Here is a 20,423-nt window from a genome sequence, read left to right on the forward strand (position 1 = left end):
GCTTAAAAGTTATCTAGTAATTATATAAATGTTATATTAAAAGCTTATTAGACTTATCTTAAAAAAAAACATATAATAAGTTATAGTAGTCTTAAAAAACTATTATTCTTAAGTTAGTGTGTTTTTAGAGAGCTAAAGCTTAGTCTATATTAGAAATTATAACTGTGTAGATTTTATAATCTAGTTATTAAGCTAGAGTTATAAATAAGGTAGGTTCTATGTAGTAGATGTCTGTCTACTGTTTAAGTTCTAGTTTATGTCTAAATTAGGTAAGTAAAGATTTTTTAAAAACTTTTTTTTTTTAAGTTTAAGTAGTTATTAAATTATTTTATATAGCTTATTTTAGTAAGTAGCCTAGCTTATTAGCCTTACTTAGGTAGTTTTTTTTTAAGTTATTAAAAAGTAAGTCTAAAAACCTTCTATATTAAGTGCTACTTAAGTGTTGTTTAGGTGTAAGTGTAAGCATATATTTTAGCATTAAAAAAAGTTAAAGTTTAGAACTTACTTTTAGTAATTAAAGGCAACTTTATGCTAATATAGCTATAGTTATTCTAGAATTAGGTTATAATATCCTGTGTTTATTACATAGAGCTTAATCTGCTCTTTATAGTGTTAGTAGGTAATTATAATAGTTATAGTATAAAAAATAAAACCTTTTTTAAGTTATTTTTTATTAAATCTAGTTAAGTAAATTATTTAGGTAAGTAGTATTAATTAAAGATTTAGTTTACACGCTAGTTCTTTATTAATATAACTTATGCTGTTTACTTCTAAGTTAATAAAAGCTTATATTAAAGCTAATATAGTTTTTTATTATAAATATATAGGAATATTAACTTAGTACTTTTAGTTATTAGTAGAGGACTTAGCTTATAAGTTAGTAAAGATCTAGTGTTAAATTAGTTTTAAAAGGCAACTTAGCTCTAAAACAAGCCTTTTTACAGGCTTCTACTACTATAGCTGCAGCTGTGTTAAGAGTAGTAAGAGAGATTAAAGCTTAAATATAAGTTAAAGCTCTTATAAAAATAAGATAAAAATAGTAAAAATTTTTAATAAGTACTAGCAGCGCTACTTATGTAGACTTAAGAAAGAGAAATAAAGTAGTTTTAAAAGATATAACTATACTTACTACACTTAAAGCATTAACTTTTTTTTTATAATCTTTACGCTTTTTAGAACTAACTAGAGCATAATTTAAATTAATTTTTATTATATTAAAGTTTTTATTTATAACTGCGCTAGTTTAGAGGCGTATTAGGGCTTATATAGGGAGGAACCTTATGTTATTATTGTAGGTAGCAATTAAGTTTGCATATGTGTTAAGGTTGTTTAGAAGGGGTTCTTTTACTATAGCGCGTTATAGTTTAGTTAAGAGGGAGTTATATAAGGCTATAATTAAACCTATTTTATTTAGGCCTATATTAGATGTAAGTTAGTAGAACTTAGTAAAGTGTAAAGTAAAGCTTTTTTTTATTATTATAAAGTGTTTAAGTAACTTAGGGCTGTTAACTTTTTATTTAAGTCTTTATAAGTTACTTATAAAAACACTATAAATTAATCTAAGTTAATAATATTCTTATTTATTAGTAAGTTAACATGGTCCACAAGCGAATGTTCAACACAAGCGAGTGTTCCGCCCCACCACTAAAACGCAGCCAACCTACTACTAACTGTGATGCATTAACAACTATACAATTAATTATCTTTAAAAGAGGCTAGAATTAACCTAGCTATTTAAGCTCTTAATAGAGACGCGTCTTTAACTAAGAGGCGCGCTGCAGCACTCTACAATGTTAATTAAATGGCTCTCCGCCAACAACGCGCAGGGATGACTATGCGACGCGACTGTACAGCTAACAACAAGAAGCTCACAAAGCTAGAAAAGGAGGTGATTATTAAGCATATACTTAATCTAGATTCCTAAGGATTTGCGCCTACTCTAGGTGCTGTACAAGAGATGGCCAACAAGCTTCTTACTAAGCGCGGCGCTCCACTAGCAGGTATCAACTGGCTATCTAACTTTGTCGCGCGTACGCTAGCAGTTAAAACCTACCTTAGCTGACTGTATAATTACTAACAAGCAAAATGCAAAGATCTAGCAATTATAAGCAAGTAGTTTAAGCTTGTAGAGGCTACACAATTAAAGTACAGCATTGTAGATTAGGACATGTATAATTTTAATAAGACAGGCTTTTAGATAGGGGTTATATTAAGCTAAATAGTTGTTACAGGCACAGATAGACGTAATTAGCCAAAGGCTATACAGCTAGGCAACTGTGAATGGGTGACGGTTATTGCAGGCATTAACGCAGATGGGTGGGCAATACCTCTGTACGTAATCTTTAAAGGCAAGCATCACCTATCTGCCTAGTATAAAGATAAGGATATACTAAAGAACTAAGCTATTAGTGTTAGCAATAACAGCTAGACAACTAACAAACATAGAATTACATAGCTAGAGCACTTTAATCTGCACATAAAAGATTACTTAGTAGGCTTATAGCAGCTGCTTATTTTTAATAGCTATAAGAGCTATTACTCTGTTAAATTCCTAAAGCTCTGCAAGCAGAGGCGTATTATAGCGCTCTGTATGCCAGCACACGCGTCACATATTCTACAGCCGCTTAACGTTAGCTGCTTTTTGCTGTTAAAGCGCGCGTACAGTACTAAGATTAGCTAGTTAATCTGCTACTAGATTAACTATATTAACAAGCTAACTTTCCTACTAGCCTTTAAGGCAGCATTTAGTTGCTTAATTACAACAGATAATATCCGCGTAGGCTTTAGAGCTACAGGACTAGTCCTATTTAACCCAGAGCTAGTGCTCTTAAAGCTTAATATACAGCTACCTAATTAGCTAGCTACTCCACCACTAAATACTGCCTAGGAGGCTTAAACACCTAGTAATCTTTATAAGGTTAAGGCTTAGTTAACTCTACTATATAATTAAATTTAAAGGCATTAGAATTTATTTTCTTTTGCTATGCTTAATCTAGCAAAGCAGCTAAGTAAGGGCGCTACTAAGATAGCTTATATTGCTGTTCTACAGCGCAATTAAGTAGCTGCCCTAGAGAGGGCCTATAAGGCAGCCACAAAGCGCAAGCAGCGTAAAAAAAAGCAAATTTAGAAAGAAGAAACTCTAACAAGTTATTAAAGCTCTAAGTTAAGTACTTAGAAGCTTACTAGTATAGTAGAAGGTAGTAAAATGCCTTAGGAGGAGTTAACTGCTAAAAGCAGCGCAGCGCGCGCACAGCGCTGCAAGCGCTGCAACAAGCCTAGGCATAACTCTTGTACATGCAAGGATATTAAATAATCCTATAGTAGTTTATTTTATATAGTATATTTTTGCGTTGTTAAATTAATAGTCTTTAAAGTTAAATTTAGTGGTGGGGCGGAACACTCGCTTGTGTTGAACATTCGCTTGTGGACCATGTTAATTAAGGTTGTTATATTATAGTTAAGTTAAAAGTAAGTATATAGTAACTAAAAGTGTTTAAAAAGGAATTAGTCTACATTTCTTTTAAGTTTATATTAGAGCTTATATAAGAAGAAAGGTAAGTCTTTTTATTTTTTATTAAATAGCAGGGGATTAAAGAGTTAGTTAGATTTTATTACTAAGTTAGAAAAGTTATAAGTTATAGGTAGTGTTAGACAAGAAAAAGTTAAGCTATCTCTAGACTTTTAGGTAAGCTTTAAGGCTAGTAAGTTCTTAGTTCCTACTACTATAATAAAAGTTAAGGTAAAAATAAACTACTTAATAATATAAAGCTGTTTTTTAAAGTCCTTTTAAAAAGCTTTTAAGCTTATAACATAGTAGCTTTTTTATAAAGTAAGCGCTTTTTAAAAAGCTTTTTAGCTTACTTTAATAGCTTAAAGTTATGTAAGTACTAAGCTTATTAAATTAAATTTAAAGGCTATTCTTAGCTAAAGTTTTAACATAATGTAATGTTATAATTATGCATAAGTAAGGTTATAGAGCTTTACAGAGGTCTAGTTTAATTACTATATAAGGTATTATAGTAGGTATAAGATGTTATGTAAGAAATAAAAAAGTTTAGAAGAAAATTAGTAATTAAATACTTAGCTTAGAAGTCTAAGCGCTTTAGGTATAAATTAAGCCTGTTCTAAGTTTAGTTAGTGTTAAGGCAGTTTATGCTTAAGTTTATGTCTATGTTATGTTGTGTTTATGTTAGACGTGCACTAATAATACTCTAGTACGCGTCTAATACAGTTATGTCTAGGATCTGGGGAGGATACCGTGACAGTTATTAAGTCCCCACGCACTTCTATATGCCTCTAAGTAGATTCCTACTGCATTTAGACCTATTATCTTGCCTAAGCTGTTACATTATATTAGAAAACTTACTTTTGCTAGTAATAGCTTTATTATAATATTACATTAATTATTTATTTAACTATGTTAAAGTTTAAAACGCGTTTAACTTAGTTTAAGTTATAATACTTACACAATATTACATTAAACTACTTAGTTATATAAATAGAATACTAGAGACTTTCTATTAACTAAAGCCTTTAGGTTTAGAAATTCTTATCCTCTATAATTAGAATTACCTTTAGAAAAGTTATATAAAGTACGCTAAAGTAGAAACTTAAAGACTACTAATAACTTATTAAAATTAAAGGTAACTGCTAATGTCTATTTAACTACTCTTTAATTTTAGAATTAAAATACGCTTTAGCTAAGGTAAGCCCTCTAGAGTTAATTAATAATCTATGTTAACAGCTAAACCTGCTTCTGTAGCACCTAAAGCTATACTTCTACCTAATTTAGAGTTAACCTCTAGCAGTATATATCGCATACAGCTATCTGCCTATATATATACTTCTGCTGTGCTAGCTGGGAGGTTAACCTTTTAGTAAAACGCAACAATTATAAGCGTAGTTGTAACAGCGCGTACCGCGTCACATGCTCTGCGACTCAAGCTCCCTCGCTTGCGCAACAAGTAGCGCCTTGGCAGGGGGCACACATGTATATTTAAACTCGCAGAGCAGCTCCTCTGCTCCTTAGTTTAATCTAGTTGGGTTACACCACCTCTTGCTTGTAGCTTGAGCATGCCGATCGTGACACTAAGTGGATTTACACTGCATTTAGACCTATTATCTTGCCTACGCTTTTACAAAGGCTAGTAAGATTATTATATATTATTATAATACTATTTTAACACATTCTTAACTCTTTTTATAACTAACTTTTTTATGCACGCTACTTATCTAAATTCCTTACTAAAGCTTAATTATAAACTAATGTTATAAACTCTATAAAAAGCTATAACCTATAGAAGCGCTAGACTAACTTTAAAAATAATAATAATAAATTTTATTACTAGCCTACTGTAGTTAGAGAAACTAGAGACAGCATATTGTCAGATATGCGCACCTACTGTCAAGACAGGAGGAACGTTTGACGAAAGCTGCTACATAGTACGAGCAATAAGCTCGAACAGTATGTTGCTGCAAATTGCAGCATTTTGCAGCATTTTGCAGCATTTTGCAGCATGTTGCAGCAAATTGCAGCATGTTGCAGCAAATTGCAGCATTTTGCAGCATGTTGCAGCAAATTGCAGCATGTTGCAAGCTGGTCGCGCATAGGGCTAGTGCGCGAGGGACTCGGATCGGAAAAAACAAAGGCCGAGCAACACGAGTAGAGCAGAAAAAGGATCGATAAATAAAAGACGATCAACAATCAATCAATCATCCCATACATCATATCCAAACCCATCATTCATCTCAGGAAGCCCAGAAACAGTGCTTCAATCTGACACATATATATGTAATGTAATATAGAAGAACTAGCTCTGTTATTATATTGTTTATAGTTGTCAGATTGAAGCACTGATTCTAGGCTTCCTGAGATGAATGATGGGTTTGGATATGATGTATGGGATGATTATTGATTGTCTTGATTTATCGATCCTTTTTCTGCTCTACTCGTGTTGCTCGGCTTTTTGTTTTGCCGATCCGAGTCCCTCGCGCACTTGCCCTATGCGCGACCAGCTTGCAACATGCTGCAACATGCTGCAAAATGCTGCAACATGCTGCAAAATGCTGTAAAATGCTGCAACATGCTGCAAAATGCTGCAATTTGCTGCAACATGCAGCAATTTGCAGCAACATACTGTTCGAGCTTATTGCTCGTACGATGTAGCAGCTTTCGTCAAGCGTTCCTCCTGTCTTGACAGTAGGTGCGCATATCTGACAATAGTAAGCTAGAAGATAATATTATAAAACCTTAGCAAAAGTATTGTAAGTAAAGTAAATTAAATTATATACAACTATAAATTATATAACCCCCTGTTGTCCTTCTAATTGTATAAAAGCACTAACAAAGTAAGACGTAGGCTAGTTGAAAAGTTCAAATCGTATCGTACTACTTACTGTTTGAAACGCTGGGAGGGTGTAGCAAGGAAATATGGAGGCAAGTATACATATATACCGCTCAAGACCACCTCCCCTATCCCCGAATAATCCTCAACACGAATAACAAAATTTCTAAAGATAAACGAATTACGATATAGTTTGAGTAACGTCCGTTCTAGACACAAGAGCGAATTACTAGCTAGCCCGCTAGTCAAATACTTTTGAAAACAACCTTGGTATAGGAAACGACTAGATTTAGACATATTTTCCTTTCACAGTTACTTCCCGCTTGGCCACAAAGCTCGTCGATTTCCAAGTCATTTATAGATATGTATATACAGTGTTTAGCACACCCACAGAATGTAGGGAGTTTGGACGGCTGCTGGCACTTTTCTATATTATAAGGTAGTATTTGAACCACTAACGAAAGGTTAAACCGCTGCATCCACCACGATCGTCTCTATCTTCCGGACACTCCTACTCCGGCAAGCCGAAGCAGAGCCTGAGCCACAGCGGCAACGTCCCCATCTTGGATGCCCTGCAGTGCTTCGCCGGCCCCCGCTGCAAGCGTAAGCAGGCCGATGGGGCCACCGATTGCCTCAAATGCCGGCATCACCATCGGGCATGACGCATCTCCAGCAGCCGAAGGCTTAAAGACGGCCGAAGTAGCGTTGCCCAGGCCGAGCAGCACCGTTTGGGCAGCAGCGGTTCGCGAGGACGGGAGGGCAGGCCAGCGGAAAGGCGGCTTGGTCAAGGCGGCGTGGGGATCTTTGGCGAAGGCAGCCCAGGCCGAGCGCATGAGGCGGCCGGTGGCGGCCTCAGCAGGGGAGTCCGGGATGCCGAGCATGGGGGAGGTGGCGAACAGCTGACTTAGCTCGGAGCCGTGGAAAGCACCGACAGAAGGGTTGACGGTAAGCTGTGTGTTGGGGTAGTCACCATGGAAGATGTAGCGCCACACGGGCTGGGTCGGCGCGGTGCGAGCGAAGTCTACAGCCGCGGTGGACGTCGGGCATGTGAAGAAGACGAGGGTGTACCATTCCCAGAAGACAGTGGGCAGGTTGAGGCCCTGCCATGCGAACTCTAGTTGAAAGGACCCACCCTCCTGTGCATTGCTGCCCAGCAGTCGCGGGATCTGCGCGAAGCGGCCTGCGGTTGTGAGCGTGCTGTAGTTAGCGAAGGCGGTGCGACCATCGGCGGATGGAGCGAATGCACCAAGCGCCGATCCCATCATCGGTACCTGCAGGCGGGCATTCTGCACAGCAGCGGCGGGCTTGGACCGCACGCATGCCACACTTCGGGACAAGCTTTCGGCGGACGACGTAACGTTACCGCAGCCCAGCAGGCCCGACAGCGACTGCCACGCCGCCGTGGAGTTGGGCGGCGCCACACCGAAGCCGTCCGCCGTGCCGGACTGCGTGATTAAGCCATGTACGATGGGATCTGAGGCGTACGCGAAGCCGTACATTGAGATGGATGCTGAGCCCGCGGACTGTCCGAACAGCGTAATGCGCGACGGATCGCCTCCGAAGGCGCCCACGTTGTCGCGCGCCCACTCGATTGCCAGTCGCTGGTCCAGCAGGCCAGCGTTGGGAGCGACGCCAGCCACTTCGGGCTGCAGGCCCGGAAATCCGAACACATTCACGCGGTAACTGGACAGAGCGGTGTCAATAAGACGAATATTGGCACGAGAAAGAAGCTCACTTTGCAGAGATGATGACAACGTCTTGCTCGTCGGCAAGGAACTGGCCCGTTGTGAACGGGTCGCTGGTAAAACCCCCTTGGAACCCTGAAGCTGGTCAGCGAGAGAAGTATAAAAGCTTGGGAGGGTGGGTGCATGTACCGCCGCCGTAGATGAAAAACAGCACCGCCTTTGCCTTTTCTCCCACCTGCGGCTTCGTCCACACATTCAGCGTCAGGCAATCCTCGCCCAGGGCGATGCCATGCTCATGGATGACATTGAAATACTCCTCCGCCGTCGGTGCGAGGTGGTACCCATCGTCCGTCAGGATGCTGTAGTTGGCCTGCGTCACAGAGGTCAAGCATGCTGGCCCAAACGAGCTTGCATTGAAGTGCGCTTTGGATCGGAAGCGTTTTGGCGCGGCGAACCGCAGGTCCCCAAGCGGCGGCTGGGCGAAGGGGATGCCGAGATACTCCGATACTTCTGTCCGGTTCGCCGCTGCGTGGCCATGGATAATTCCACTTGTCGTGCTGACCTCTTGACCGACGTTGAAGGGGCGCTGGGTGGGTGAAGACTGGGCGTGAGGTAGAATCGATGCAATCCCCAGTGCCTGCAAGGTGTAGCTAGGGAACCTCATCCTTGGTTGGGTCGATGAAGGACAAAACAAGATGATCAAAGAGGAACAGGCGAGTTCACAAGCGCAGACCAAAGGTAAGGAGCGGCCAAATACGTCTCGATCAAGCCTGTATATTACAGCGCAGATCTCCAAATCTCCTGGACCCCTATCTCGCAGAAAAATTTCTTTAGTAGCCAGTCCCAGTCCTCAAATACATTCGCTGTTAAGCACATGGAGCTCCGAATACGACGTAGACTTAGCGGAATGCGGCTTAAATTGAACTAAAGCGCGACGCAGCATGGGAGCCTAGCAATGTCGCTAGGAATCGACACTCGGACGTGTCTACGTCAGCAACCGTGGCTGAGTCTCCAGCAAGATGAATTCAACATCTTTCATGATTCATGTACATAGCTATAATTTGGTTCCCTAGACCATTGGCCATCACTAGTTATCTTGGTATATTTGTAGACAGCAAATGTGATATTCACAAGCTCTTCTGAGTCTATATATTCCAAGTACTGTACGAGAAGTAGATGGCGCTGCTTGGATCCATAGTGGAAGCGATATGCACACGAGCAGGTCCGAAATACAACAAAAAAGCCACTTATCGTTCAGCTACAAGAAGTAATGCTGATGGCGGTGCTAAGGTCTTTAGGAATGATGCCCTCCGTGACGGCATCGATGTAAAACTCTCGAAGATCTTCGAGTTCTACCTTCCACCCCCAAGAGACTCTGCCACCCTGTTTCTCGTCGACGTTCAATTACGTCATATCGACAGTTATAATAGAAGGTGAGGTTGTTGTCAATGGAGAGAGAAAAGACCACGGATGCTACGCCTCTAATCTGTCTATTTCAGTGTAGTTTCAATTGTAGATATCTTGAACATCATGCTAGGCAGCTGATGCTCTAATCGACATAGTTTCAATATCGCCACGGTTCTTTGATATTAACAGGTTATGAACCTGGAGGCTTCACTTCTCAGTTTTGCTCACTCAAATTGGCCAATTTAGTCATTTCATATCAATTTGTGAGCGAACTGATTCTTAGCATCATCGTTATTCTGAGTCTTTCCGACTTGATTGTCGCTATTACGACTTGAGTATCGCTATTAAGACTCCGATAGGCCCGTACTTTGGGGTGCTAAAACAAACCTCGACATGGCTCATTTTCCGAGGAGCTAGGCGCATCGAAAGCCTTGAAGTGTAACCCATTTAGTTCCATACCCACTTCACGGATGTCAGGGAGGAATTGATTAACTACGGCCGCAAACTTACGTTGTTCGTGGGGCAGCACGTTCGGGATGGCAAAGACAAAACCTGCTTGTTCCGATGAAAGAAGGGAAACAGCCATCTCGTTCGGGGTGTGCTCGGCGGCTTCGATGCGAAATCTAGCTGCCAACTCTAAGTTGCTAGATGGCCTTACATCCGACAAGTGACAGCGGAACCCGTCCAATAGAGTAGAAAATATCATGAGGTACTATGGTAACGGACGTTAATCAGACAGGAGATATGACATGCCCGACGGATAGGAAATGGCGAATTATGTGGAAGCGGAAAGCTCTACGGAACGATGCGCACAAGAGGGCGAAGGAAGAAATTAAGGAAGCCCCTGTCGATAGCCTATTTTATAGCCATGAGCATTTGCTCCCGTTTTAGGATCCGAGAAACGACTCCACCAGTCATTGTCTCTAGCGCGCATTCCAGGGCTGTGCTCCTGGCATGGAGGAACAACGGCCTAGGTAAACGACGTCACAAACGTCCATTTTCGCCCGCAAATGTACCAGCAACCTGCGATTGGTTGCGATTTAGATTTTTGTTAGAAATTTGCAGAGAACGTTTGACTTGATAAAAGTCAGAACGTAGGCCCAAGGCGTTGGCTTTACGGCTATCGACGCAATCGACCGCGGCGAAGGCAAGCTTTATTCTTACGGAGCACGGATTTTTCGTCGTCTTCGGTTCTTGTATGCCAAAGTGAATGTTACGCAGAGCGGAACGGAGGGTCCCACGAGGTCGTGATATAAGGCAAAAAGAGTAGTGGCATGGGAGAAAGAATGTATAAGCGTAATTGTGTGTTGTATAGTCTTTCCCTTCGGCGTTTTGAACTGTCTACTCGTACTAGGTCTGGTATGGATGGTAGCTAGGCCACCAAACTGCCATCCTCGGGGTTCTCTTCGGACATCGCCACCTGCTTCGACTCCTTTCCGAACCTGATATTTGGCGTGACTTCACACTGCACGAAGTAAGAGAATTTCGACAGCCTTTCCCTCCTTCCATATTCCGAAGGCTCTAAATTTCACAAGCGGTCTGATACCTTCTGCGACTCGCACCCAAGTACTCTATGATCGGCGCCAATCTTATCCCACAATGCCAAAGCTACGCCATTATTTCAGGCTCCCAGCCACCTTAGTATCGAGTCACGATAGACCTTCGCAGAGCATACCCTATTAAGCGGTAACTGCGATCTTAGTGGACAGTTGGCCGTACGCGAAGTGCCCCGAAGTACGCTGCACGATATAGGTCTTGCTTACGGAAGCGGGCATTCTGCGGCTAGAATCCATCAGTATCTACATTATTACATGTAGACCCTGAAGTAGATTCAAAGGCAAGGGTCACTTCGCTCGCTAATACAAGATGCCCGCTGTAATTGAAATCGCGCTAATCACCGAAGTCCTCGTTCCAAACGTCGATAATTATAAATTTGATGTGAAGACTGAGGGAAAAAGCCAAACAAGATCTACTTCCTTTCGACTCCGTCAAACTCAAGAAAAAATATACTGTCAACCGAGACAAGCGCCTTGCATGAGATCAGGGCCTTAAGCAGTACATTCTTCTTGATGGTCATCTCTTATATTACCTGGATGATCCTTGGGTTGAGCCAGGGTTTAAGAGCGTCCCAGTACAGGAGGATGTTGATGTAGTCGTGATTGGCGGTGGCTATGGCGCGCAGGTCGTTGCAGTGAGGCTGATTGAGTCCGGCGTTACGAAATCAAGATTATTGAAAAGGCTGGCGACTTTGGTGGAACCTGGTAAGCCCTACGGCTCAATGCGACATCGAATCATACATTTATATGCCGCTGCTTGAGGAAGTTGGATATATGCCAACCGAGAAATACGCTCGTACAAACGAGCTCCTGCACCACTCGTGCATGGTTGGTGAGAAATACGATCTCTACAACCATGCACTCTTTCAGACGGAAGTCAAGGCGATTCGCTAGAATGAGGATGACAGAATATGGACCCCAGGCACTTCTCGTGATGATATAATGAGGTCCCGTTTCGTTATTCCGGCGGCTGGGCTTCTCCATTCACCAAAACTTCATGGCTTGATAGGAATAGAAGACTTCAAGGGCCACAGCATTCATTCCAGTCGCTGGGGCTTCGATTACACAGGGGGTGATCCCGCAGGTGGACTCACAAAATTAAATGGTAAGAGTATTGGGATTAAGCATTGGTACAGGAGTGACGACTGTACAAATTATACCACATCTTAGCGAAGAGGTGAAGCAACTATGCGTTTTCCAGCCGACACCATCATCTATAGACGTACACGGCAAGAGGATGGCAGATCCGGGTTGGGCGATTAAACTCGACAAAGGCTAGCAGCAGCGTCGTATGGATAACATTGACATTATCGTGAATGGTATCCGATGGGCGCAAAATGCTTCGCTTGCTCGCCCGTGACATACATGAAATTCAGCGTCAGCGCAGCCTAGACAATGCTGACCCAGAACCAATTCAGAAAGCCATGTGTAGTCCAGCCATGAAGGGTTCCCGCGCCCTCCTTCCACTTTTCAGATATTGTGAGACTATCGCGACCGTATATTTCCGTTCCGGCACGATGCGTCTATGCAGTGGAAAGCTCGAAGCCTGTCGCGTAAATGAGGCAATCGATTCCATTTCTTCCCCGTTCGCAACAACACCTTTTTGGTGATGCGGTCTACGCCGTTGCCTCAGTATCGGCGAGCTTGACATTTGGCCGGTTAAAGGCTTGCAGATACTCCTCGTGAAAGCAGGGCCGCTTACAAAACTGGTTGTACCAAGGCTTCAGCGAGTCTGTAGTTTCTTTGTCTTCAACGATACTGTCGACTCGTGCTCGGACTTGTTCCATCTTGTTGAAATCTGAGATTTGACGTTGGGCAGCTAGTTCTACTGGATCCAAGTCAGTGTCTCCATGCTTCTTTCTCGCTAGCAGTTCGCGGAGAATATCAGTCCATATGTGATTAGCGAGGGTATGAGAAGAGGCGCTCGCACGATTGAATCAACGGATGCAGTGGGGAAAGAATAGACGAAGAAGATTGTGGAAGGTATGGCATTACGGACGGATTTTTTTGAGGAATGCACGCCAGGTTATTACAACAGTGAGGGGAAGACGTCGAAATTCGGCGCAAAGAATGCAACATATGCGGGTGGCAGTCCGGCATTCTTAAAGATGTTGACATATTGGAGAGAGAAAGGTAATTTGGCTGGGCTAGGTGTGAGATACTTCCCGAAAGTAAAGGATAAGAAGGTTAGGACCAGGAATTTAACGTCACGGTACGATGATTTACAGGAGAAGGAGCAGGCTGAGATATTTGATCTACTGAAGAGACAGAAGGACAAGATGGCGAAGTTGCTGAGGAAGAGTGCTGAGGCGAAGAGTGTATGAAGAAATCATGCGGACAATAGAGCGAACTAGGTGGCTTTTCTTCTTGACTTCCAGGCCAAGTTTCAGATACACGAACTTCTCTACTACTTTATGTCCTAATGTTAATCCTCATATCCTCTCCCTTCAACTCTATTCAACTAAAACATCTTCCACTGTACTCTCCGGAGTCTTCACATCCAACTCCACCCTTGGCCTTTTAAGCCGCCCCCTTTCCTCTCTCTCAACCTGTTCCACCTCCTCTCTCTCCTTCCTCATAACCTCCACCACAGCATCCACTCCCTTCCACGCAACCTCCTCATCCTGCTTCGGCGTCCCCGTACTGCACCCCACAGCCCCCAACACCCTTCCCTCCTCATCCATAATCGGCACACCCCCCCCAATGGTACAAAACCTTCCACCGTTGCTCCCATTAATTCCGTAAGCTGCACCCCCTGGCCATACATTCTCGCGGTAGGAAGAGGTTGGGGTCCGGTGTCCCGCTGCTGTGAAGGCTTTGTCTAGAGCAATGGAGATCGAGGTGAGTTTTGCGCCGTCCATACGCGTGAAGCAGAGAAGATGCAGGGAAGAGTCGACGATGGCGATGTTCATGGGGACAGAGATACGGTGGGCGTGGTGTTCGGCTGCGGAAAGGGCTATACGGGCACCAGCGAGTGTTAGGGTGGGGATCTGGGTGGCTAAAGAGGGGATTGAGGGCATGGTTGTCTCGGGAGGTTGTTTTGAGGCTGGCTTGTGCAGCATAGAGAGAAATGAGCTTTCGGAGATGGCAAGTCCCTTTTCTTGACAAAGGGGGCAGAAGTGTTATAATGCGAGAAGTAGAAGATACGATGCTGATAAATTGTAAATGTTCCCCGCAATACTTTCCATCTGATAATAATTTTCGACCATATTGCATTTGTATATTCTCCACATGCCCCCAAACACACTCCTTTCCTTCAAAGACATCACCGTGCTAATGCTGAATGTGCCCTAGGTTAGTTTCGTCAGATGCCTGAAATATCCGTTGGTCGCGCCCCACAATTGGAGGGGCAGGGTTAGCATACCCGATTGGGAATTGTGATACAGCAACTTGGTGTTTTGCGAGCGAACAAGTGTCGCCTTTCTAGATATGGTTGTAATTGAAATGAGGGCTTGAGGTAGTGCTGGTGAGTTTACCTCAATTGGTGAAGAGATTCCCGAAAGGGGCCTGGGTTTACCGGGAGTATCCAGGGTGTGAGCTTTGGTGAAGAGCCACGGCGGCGCCCTGAGACAGAAAGGCTTGACACTTGAAGGATCGGTATGTGTACACACGCCCTGGGACGTGGAGAAAGACGCAGGAAGGTATCGAGGAACCAAGTCCAGGCGTCCAGGAGAATCCCGTGACTCTCCTTCCTTATCCGGTTAGCACCCATCGGAATTTCTCGCTTCTTCGCGCTGGTTGTGGTCACTACGCTTCCAAGGCTCACTCTCCACCACCCGTTTCATCGAATTCATCGAAATGTATTTGGAAAAGGTATAATTTCTCGGCCTCTATGGAATTATGCATGCCATCTTCCCCTTAAACGTCAAACGCCTTGACAGGAGCGGTGGACTTGGCAAATTCTGCCTTCTAAGCGTCCATCCGACCGGTATTATCCCCATCACCTTCTCCGTACTGTCTTTGAACGAGTTTCTCAATCTCAGCAATGGTGTCCCCCAGTGATGGAGATTCTTTCAGGATGCTTGTGAAAGCCCTGTTTCCAGCATCGTAACAGATATCCATATCATCACCTTTCATCCTTGCCATGCAACTACATGCGCTCCATGGCATCTCGCACGCAGAGAAATTTCAGTCGTAATCTTTCCTCTAATTGGCCGCTAGTAGGGGCTGCCTTCGGTCGTGATAACGAGGTCGCATCGATCCTTGAAAGCCCGGTCGAGGTCCAAGCAATCGCTGACGGCTTCGCTCCAAGGACGCAGGTTGGCGCCAAGAAGTATCAACCCAGCTTCAAATCTTATGGACGTTCAACAGCTTTTAATTTCATAATGAGTCTCAACAATTTTCCCCCCTATAGTCAGGGTGGCACTAGGATTATGTACTTGATGTGTTTCGTTGACGAAGAGTGAGACGAAAATGCTTCTCTTGGCTCCCTTTATGCTACCGCTATGCCCAAATAACCTTATTCCACCTTAGGCCTGGAGATTACCGGTTGCTACGTCAAGATCATTGGGCATGTATAATTGTGGACGAATGCCTCGATGTTTCACACCATTGTCATCACCAATCGCATTCACTTATTACCCTTTTCTCTTAGAGCACATCGCCAATCATCAACAAGGAATGGGGATCTTACCAGCTTCAACAACTTTCCTTCGAATCTTTAGACAACAAACCCACTCAACTGGTCGTGGAAGGGGAAACGGGTTATCGCCATACCATTCATTATGTTCACACTCATCTCGTTTTTCTCATCGACAATAACCACTCCTGCACTCGAGGACATCAGTAACCAATGCAACATTGCCTGAGGCATCATGTAGCGGCTCATTTGTCAATGTTCCTTCTAGGCTGTGCACTCGGACCCCTTGTAATGGCATCATTGTCCGAGATCTATAGAGAGCGATGGTCTCGAAGGCCCGTTTAATGTATCTCATTTTAACCCCAGCGTGAGACTTCGCGCGGGGCAGGCACCAAATTCTTGTCTTCCGTTTCCTAAGCAGCATCGGTGGACGCTCGCCTCAGGGGGTTGGTATATCCTACAAGGAAATCTCTACATGTCTTCAATCATGAATGCTACTGATGGCTTCAATAGTTGTGCAATGGGGCTCTCACCTCCACCTGGTAAAGTTAGAAGAATGGGGCACAGTCTAAATTATCTACAACATGTTGACTTTCATCAGGTCGTGTATCGCACCAATATGCGGAGCCTCTATCTCCGAGAATATCACACCGCGCTGGATCTTCTGGTTTAGTTCGATATTTGACGTCTTCGTTCAAATCCTAGCCCTCATTATCCTTAGCGAGATCTTCGCACAGACGACCTCAGCCAGAAAAGCAGAAAGTTAAGAAAACAGACCAGAGTGGATCAATGCCGAGGACAACACGGATGAAGGGTGGCAACATTTTGAAGAGAACATTGATTCTACTGCTCATTATTATGTATACTCGTCCTACCGTCCAAGCACCACTAGTCGATTATGCTTATCTATACGGCAAAAGGTCTCTCATCCTGTCCACCAGCTCTCCCCTAATATCGGTTGCTTAGTCCTCCTCATCAGCCTCATTATTAACCTTTGGTGATCTCTGTCTTTTCCAGTTGATATATACTCATCCAAGTATTGTTGATAGATTTCTCTGCCGATGCACAAATCTGTCACACCTGCGGAGAAGTCTAGTTCAGGCCGAGTATATGTAAACCCCGATACATTTAGCTTGCAGTAGTAAACGCTGACTTTGCATTGGCTAGTCCTCGGGAAAAAAGTGTACGTTTTTGCTGCGAACTCCCCCATGAATCAAACACTTCATCTTGATTTCTTCCCTTCTCTTCGCTTTCAGATCCACCCACTCCCTCAGGGTATCCTTGACCCTCTTTTCATCATGGAACGGCCACCGAAGGATATTTCCTAGAGATATCCTCGCTAGAGGGTGCAGAATCGGTGTTTGAGAGTTAGTGTCGGTTCACCACACAGTGCACCGAGCAACGAGGGACACAAAGCCTGATCAGGCGGTCTGCCCTTAGACTGCTTGCCGGAGTCAGTATCTTGTAAGCGGCACCTTTTCTCAAGCCGGTCGTGTGCTTCCTCCAGTATGGAGGCAATTTGGCAGGAATATTTACTCACGAAGCCAGTCCCTCAAAATCTGAGCCCTGGAGACCGGGTTCCTGAGCCTACCGGGGAAGAAAGTGAGCGTTTCCATATGCTACGGTGGAAATTTTTGATGGGCAGGCCCTCAAATCACGTGCGTATAAGAAAAGGAAGAACAGCGAATGTGTCTCGAATCCTGTAACCTGAAATATCGGCGGGCGGTGATTAGGCTGCTTGAGCGAGAGGAAGGTTATCGCTACTGGAAGTTATTTGGTTACTTCTATTGGAGAGTAAATTTCTGGGCACAGGGCGACAATAAAGGACAAATTGTCATTCATAGAATGAATGATCCTTGGTTACGCGCTTCAGCTATTCTGCATCCCGGTCTCCAGAACACGAATCATAGTGGAGCGAAGGTCGAGGAAATGGATCCTTCAAAATTGGGGGCTGGAATATCGCACTTTATCGGGGATCTTAACGTAACGGTACTGAGCAGTCGCCCACCTTAACAATCGAATGATTATGTATTTTTGTTATAACTCGCTGCTGTACCAGAGCTGGACGCAACGTGCAAAGCGAAGCCTTCTTCACCCTGGGAGAAGTTGTCCTGTTAAGACTCTTTGGGGCTCATTCCCACGCGCCGCACTCATGGAATTGTTGGTACCCGGAAACCAGGAAGAAGCTGTGTAACCACAAAGTTGTACGACACTGTTTAACGATCCCTCCCCGACTCTAATTTGACTTCAGGGTTTTGCCGGTTGTGTCACAATGCCGATCGCTAAAGTGGCACTCGCCGGAGCAGAGCTAACACGACTACTCAAGAGCGGATTTTAGGTGCTGCAACGCCTCAAACCATGACCTGATTTCTTTTCCACATCAGCGCACTGGCTGGGATCTGCGCCGCTGCAAATCCAATCAAGATCTTGAATTGTAGGTCGTACCCACGACTAAATATCTTCGTCAACTCCATTCTAATATCTGCCGGGACGAATTTTATCGCTTCTGTGGATTTTAGAATTACGTCGACTTCTTGTGGCGAAAGGATATGCAGGAAGCGGGCGCGAATGAAGTCGTTGAAGACACTAGAGGCAATGGCGAGACAAAGGGCGCCACCCAGTGTGCGGAACTGGACCATTGATGACATTGCGACAGCTTCACGAAGCGAAAGTGTTAGTTGAAACGTAGAAGGAAGTGCGAACATTGAAAGAATGTGACAGGACATACACTTATCTCTTTCCTCAACCGTGAAAGGCGCCATAACAACCAAGCAAGCCAGGTTAATTCCAACACCCACGCCTGCAACAAACTGGTATCCATACTGCCCATGAAAGGTGGTTGAGGAATCGGGTAGAGTTGAAAGCAGCGCAAACCCGATAATTTGCAAAGCTGAGCCAACAAAGCAGAGATAAACGGGTGGTACTTTGCATTTCTTGCATATCGCTGGTGAGAGAGCAGATCCGAAGGGTGATGCTATGGCGAAGGGAAGGAGGCGTATACCAGCGTCTAGAGAGGAGAGGCCGTTGACAGCTTGGAAGCGCTGCGGGATTTGGATTACGCAGACGGTGAAGGGACCACCTGTTAGGATCATACTCCTGTACGTCGGTGTCAGCTTGAGAGACGAACCGAGCCTAAGGCGGCCGAAATAGACTTACAGGATCATTCCAATCCGTACACGTGATTGCAGAAATCGCCAAGGGAAAATAGGCTCCATGATGCCGCTAGCAAGAGTAACCCGACGCTCCCATACGATGAACACAACCCAGATGAGAATTGAAACGACTAGGAAAGAAATGATGAGAGCTGAGTCCCAGTTCCGGCCTCGAGCAGCTTCTTCGAAAGCAGCGACTAGCAAAATGGAGGCCGCGAGGAGAAGAGTAGTCCCTGCGAAGTCGATACGCTTAAAGTTATTCTTAGAAAGCAGTTTCGTCTTAGTGGAAACGTTTTTTGAGGCAGATGTAGCAATATGATGTGGAAAGCCGTTTGGAACCGTGAGAATCAAGGCTAGTACTGCTACGATTCCAACAGGTACGCTATAAGAAATGGTCAGATCCGCCGTACGTCACTCACGCCTAGAGGGCATACTTGATTAGAAAGATCCATCTCCAAGTCGTCCCATTCGTAATTGCACCTCCAAGTAGAGGTCCCAGCAAGAGTGCAATAGCAAGGACTCCAGAAACTAGACTTGTGTAGGTAGCAAACTTGGCCGGAGGTACTAACTCGAAGAATATCACCACGGTTAACGAATATGTCCCTGCGCCTGCTAGACCTTGGAATGCCCGGAAAACAATACTGCACGTAAATGAGTTTCACTTCGGAGGGATTGTGCACCGAGGAAATGGCTCACAGCTGCTCCGTGGTCTGAGCTGCGCCGCATGCGCCAGAGAAGATGACGAAGAGAAGAATCGAAGACAGGATAAAGAGTTTGCGACCGAAGATGTCACTGAGTTTCGCCCATATTATGAGAAAACCTGTACACATTATCAACGAATCTCCGACTGTTACGAAAGATTTGTTTGATTACCTGTATATGTGAGCATATAAGAGTTGATAATCCAACTGCTTTGCTCAAAGCTTTTCAAGCTGTTTGAAATTGCGACGAGCGAAGTCGCAACAATAGATACTTCCAAACTCGCGAGGAATATACTGAGGCAAAGACTACGTTCTCGATTAGCAGTTGAGCCTGAGGGAATTGATAGAAATGGGAGTCGAACGCGATCGTAATCACATGAAGTCGCCAACCCAGAATATAAGGTGTGGACACAACATCAACATCTTCAGAAGCAACAGTCTCCGGAGCAGGACTTTCAACCTTCGATTCCTCCATCTTCATCGCTGAAGCAAGAAACCGTGAATACCAGATCTGGACGAGAATGTGGGAAGAAAGCTTCGACGTTAGATCGTGGGCGTTTGTGGCTGCAGCGTGCACTGGTCGGGCAGCGGCGGCGGAGTGACCACAGGTCAAAGGATCCACTTTCTTCCAAGAGCGCGAAATGGGCTGAGCAAAATACGGGATGACCCATGCCTCTGTCGAAATGAAACATCGATGTCATGGGAGAGTGTCCATTTGAGAAGGTGCGGTGCAGCGCCTCCAATGTGAATGTGTCCAGGTGCAATTGCTTGCTGCCAATGAGACTTGAAGGATTCCAGACATGCGGACATGGGTTTCTGCATGGGATGGGCGCTGTGGTTGAACACCCGCGCAAGGCACGACAAGGATCCCTCCCTGTGCCCCTGACCCTCTTGACCAACCAATTAATTAATTACCATCCATGCATCTGATCTGATAAACATGCACTGCGGCCGCACCACGCTCTCACGTCAGAACGGGCCATGGCACGCCTTAAAAGA

At 44.3% G+C, this 20,423-nt stretch overlaps 6 protein-coding genes across 6 annotated transcripts; 3 read left to right on the forward strand and 3 right to left on the reverse strand.

The window, feature by feature from the left end:
* Nucleotides 1-6,395: 6,395 nt before the first annotated feature.
* On the reverse strand, nt 6,396-8,859 carry BDR25DRAFT_307114 (alpha/beta-hydrolase). The gene is made up of 3 exons (XM_033690780.1): nt 8,219-8,859; nt 8,080-8,164; nt 6,396-8,027 (listed from the first exon to the last, which is right to left on the reverse strand). Exons 1-3 carry the CDS (start codon nt 8,691-8,693, stop codon nt 6,839-6,841), a joined length of 1,749 nt encoding a protein of 582 aa, XP_033541394.1. The 5' UTR covers nt 8,694-8,859; the 3' UTR covers nt 6,396-6,838.
* On the forward strand, nt 8,725-10,327 carry BDR25DRAFT_361395 (uncharacterized protein; the record flags this gene model as incomplete). The annotated part of the gene is made up of 11 exons (XM_033696406.1): nt 8,725-8,922; nt 8,970-9,075; nt 9,164-9,296; nt 9,328-9,462; nt 9,488-9,527; nt 9,592-9,699; nt 9,738-9,874; nt 9,914-9,953; nt 9,982-10,103; nt 10,130-10,153; nt 10,201-10,327. 11 exons carry the CDS (start codon nt 8,725-8,727, stop codon nt 10,325-10,327), a joined length of 1,170 nt encoding a protein of 389 aa, XP_033541395.1.
* Nucleotides 10,328-12,977: 2,650 nt separating this feature from the next.
* Nucleotides 12,978-13,316, forward strand: BDR25DRAFT_319079 (uncharacterized protein; the record flags this gene model as incomplete). Its single annotated transcript, XM_033691793.1, has 1 exon — nt 12,978-13,316. The coding sequence occupies one exon, from the start codon at nt 12,978-12,980 to the stop codon at nt 13,314-13,316; it is 339 nt and encodes a 112-aa protein (XP_033541396.1).
* Nucleotides 13,317-13,580: 264 nt separating this feature from the next.
* On the reverse strand, nt 13,581-13,985 carry BDR25DRAFT_192804 (DUF336-domain-containing protein; the record flags this gene model as incomplete). The annotated part of the gene is made up of 1 exon (XM_033684297.1): nt 13,581-13,985. A coding segment is annotated over one exon (405 nt), but the record flags the coding sequence as incomplete, so codon positions are not given.
* A 2,161-nt stretch (nt 13,986-16,146) lies between these two features.
* BDR25DRAFT_241936 (uncharacterized protein) lies at nt 16,147-16,338 on the forward strand (the record flags this gene model as incomplete). The annotated part of the gene is made up of 1 exon (XM_033685768.1): nt 16,147-16,338. A coding segment is annotated over one exon (192 nt), but the record flags the coding sequence as incomplete, so codon positions are not given.
* Nucleotides 16,339-17,607: 1,269 nt separating this feature from the next.
* BDR25DRAFT_296479 (MFS multidrug transporter-like protein) lies at nt 17,608-19,933 on the reverse strand. The gene is made up of 7 exons (XM_033688923.1): nt 19,787-19,933; nt 19,597-19,730; nt 19,420-19,543; nt 19,158-19,364; nt 18,728-19,105; nt 18,300-18,667; nt 17,608-18,227 (listed from the first exon to the last, which is right to left on the reverse strand). The coding sequence occupies exons 1-7, from the start codon at nt 19,903-19,905 to the stop codon at nt 17,923-17,925; spliced, it is 1,635 nt and encodes a 544-aa protein (XP_033541399.1). The 5' UTR covers nt 19,906-19,933; the 3' UTR covers nt 17,608-17,922.
* Nucleotides 19,934-20,423: the final 490 nt, after the last annotated feature.

The sequence above is a fragment of the Lindgomyces ingoldianus genome (assembly GCF_010093535.1).
Source record: "Lindgomyces ingoldianus strain ATCC 200398 unplaced genomic scaffold BDR25scaffold_44, whole genome shotgun sequence".
NCBI lineage: Eukaryota > Fungi > Ascomycota > Dothideomycetes > Pleosporales > Lindgomycetaceae > Lindgomyces > Lindgomyces ingoldianus.

What these genes read in the sequence shown, in the direction of transcription:
- BDR25DRAFT_307114 (XM_033690780.1), bottom strand. Translation starts at nt 8,693, where the DNA reads ATGAGGTTCCCTAGCTACACCTTGCAGGCACTGGGGATTGCATCGATT. An exon ending in GTTTTTCATCTACGGCGGCG is followed by an intron (nt 8,165 to 8,218) that starts GTACATGCACCC and finishes GACCAGCTTCAG; the next exon opens with GGTTCCAAGGGGGTTTTACC. An exon ending in GTTGTCATCATCTCTGCAAA is followed by an intron (nt 8,028 to 8,079) that starts GTGAGCTTCTTT and finishes CGCTCTGTCCAG; the next exon opens with TTACCGCGTGAATGTGTTCG.
- BDR25DRAFT_296479 (XM_033688923.1), bottom strand. Translation starts at nt 19,905, where the DNA reads ATGAAGATGGAGGAATCGAAGGTTGAAAGTCCTGCTCCGGAGACTGTT. An exon ending in AGATGGATCTTTCTAATCAA is followed by an intron (nt 19,106 to 19,157) that starts GTATGCCCTCTA and finishes CATTTCTTATAG; the next exon opens with CGTACCTGTTGGAATCGTAG. An exon ending in GTACGGATTGGAATGATCCT is followed by an intron (nt 18,668 to 18,727) that starts GTAAGTCTATTT and finishes ACCGACGTACAG; the next exon opens with GAGTATGATCCTAACAGGTG.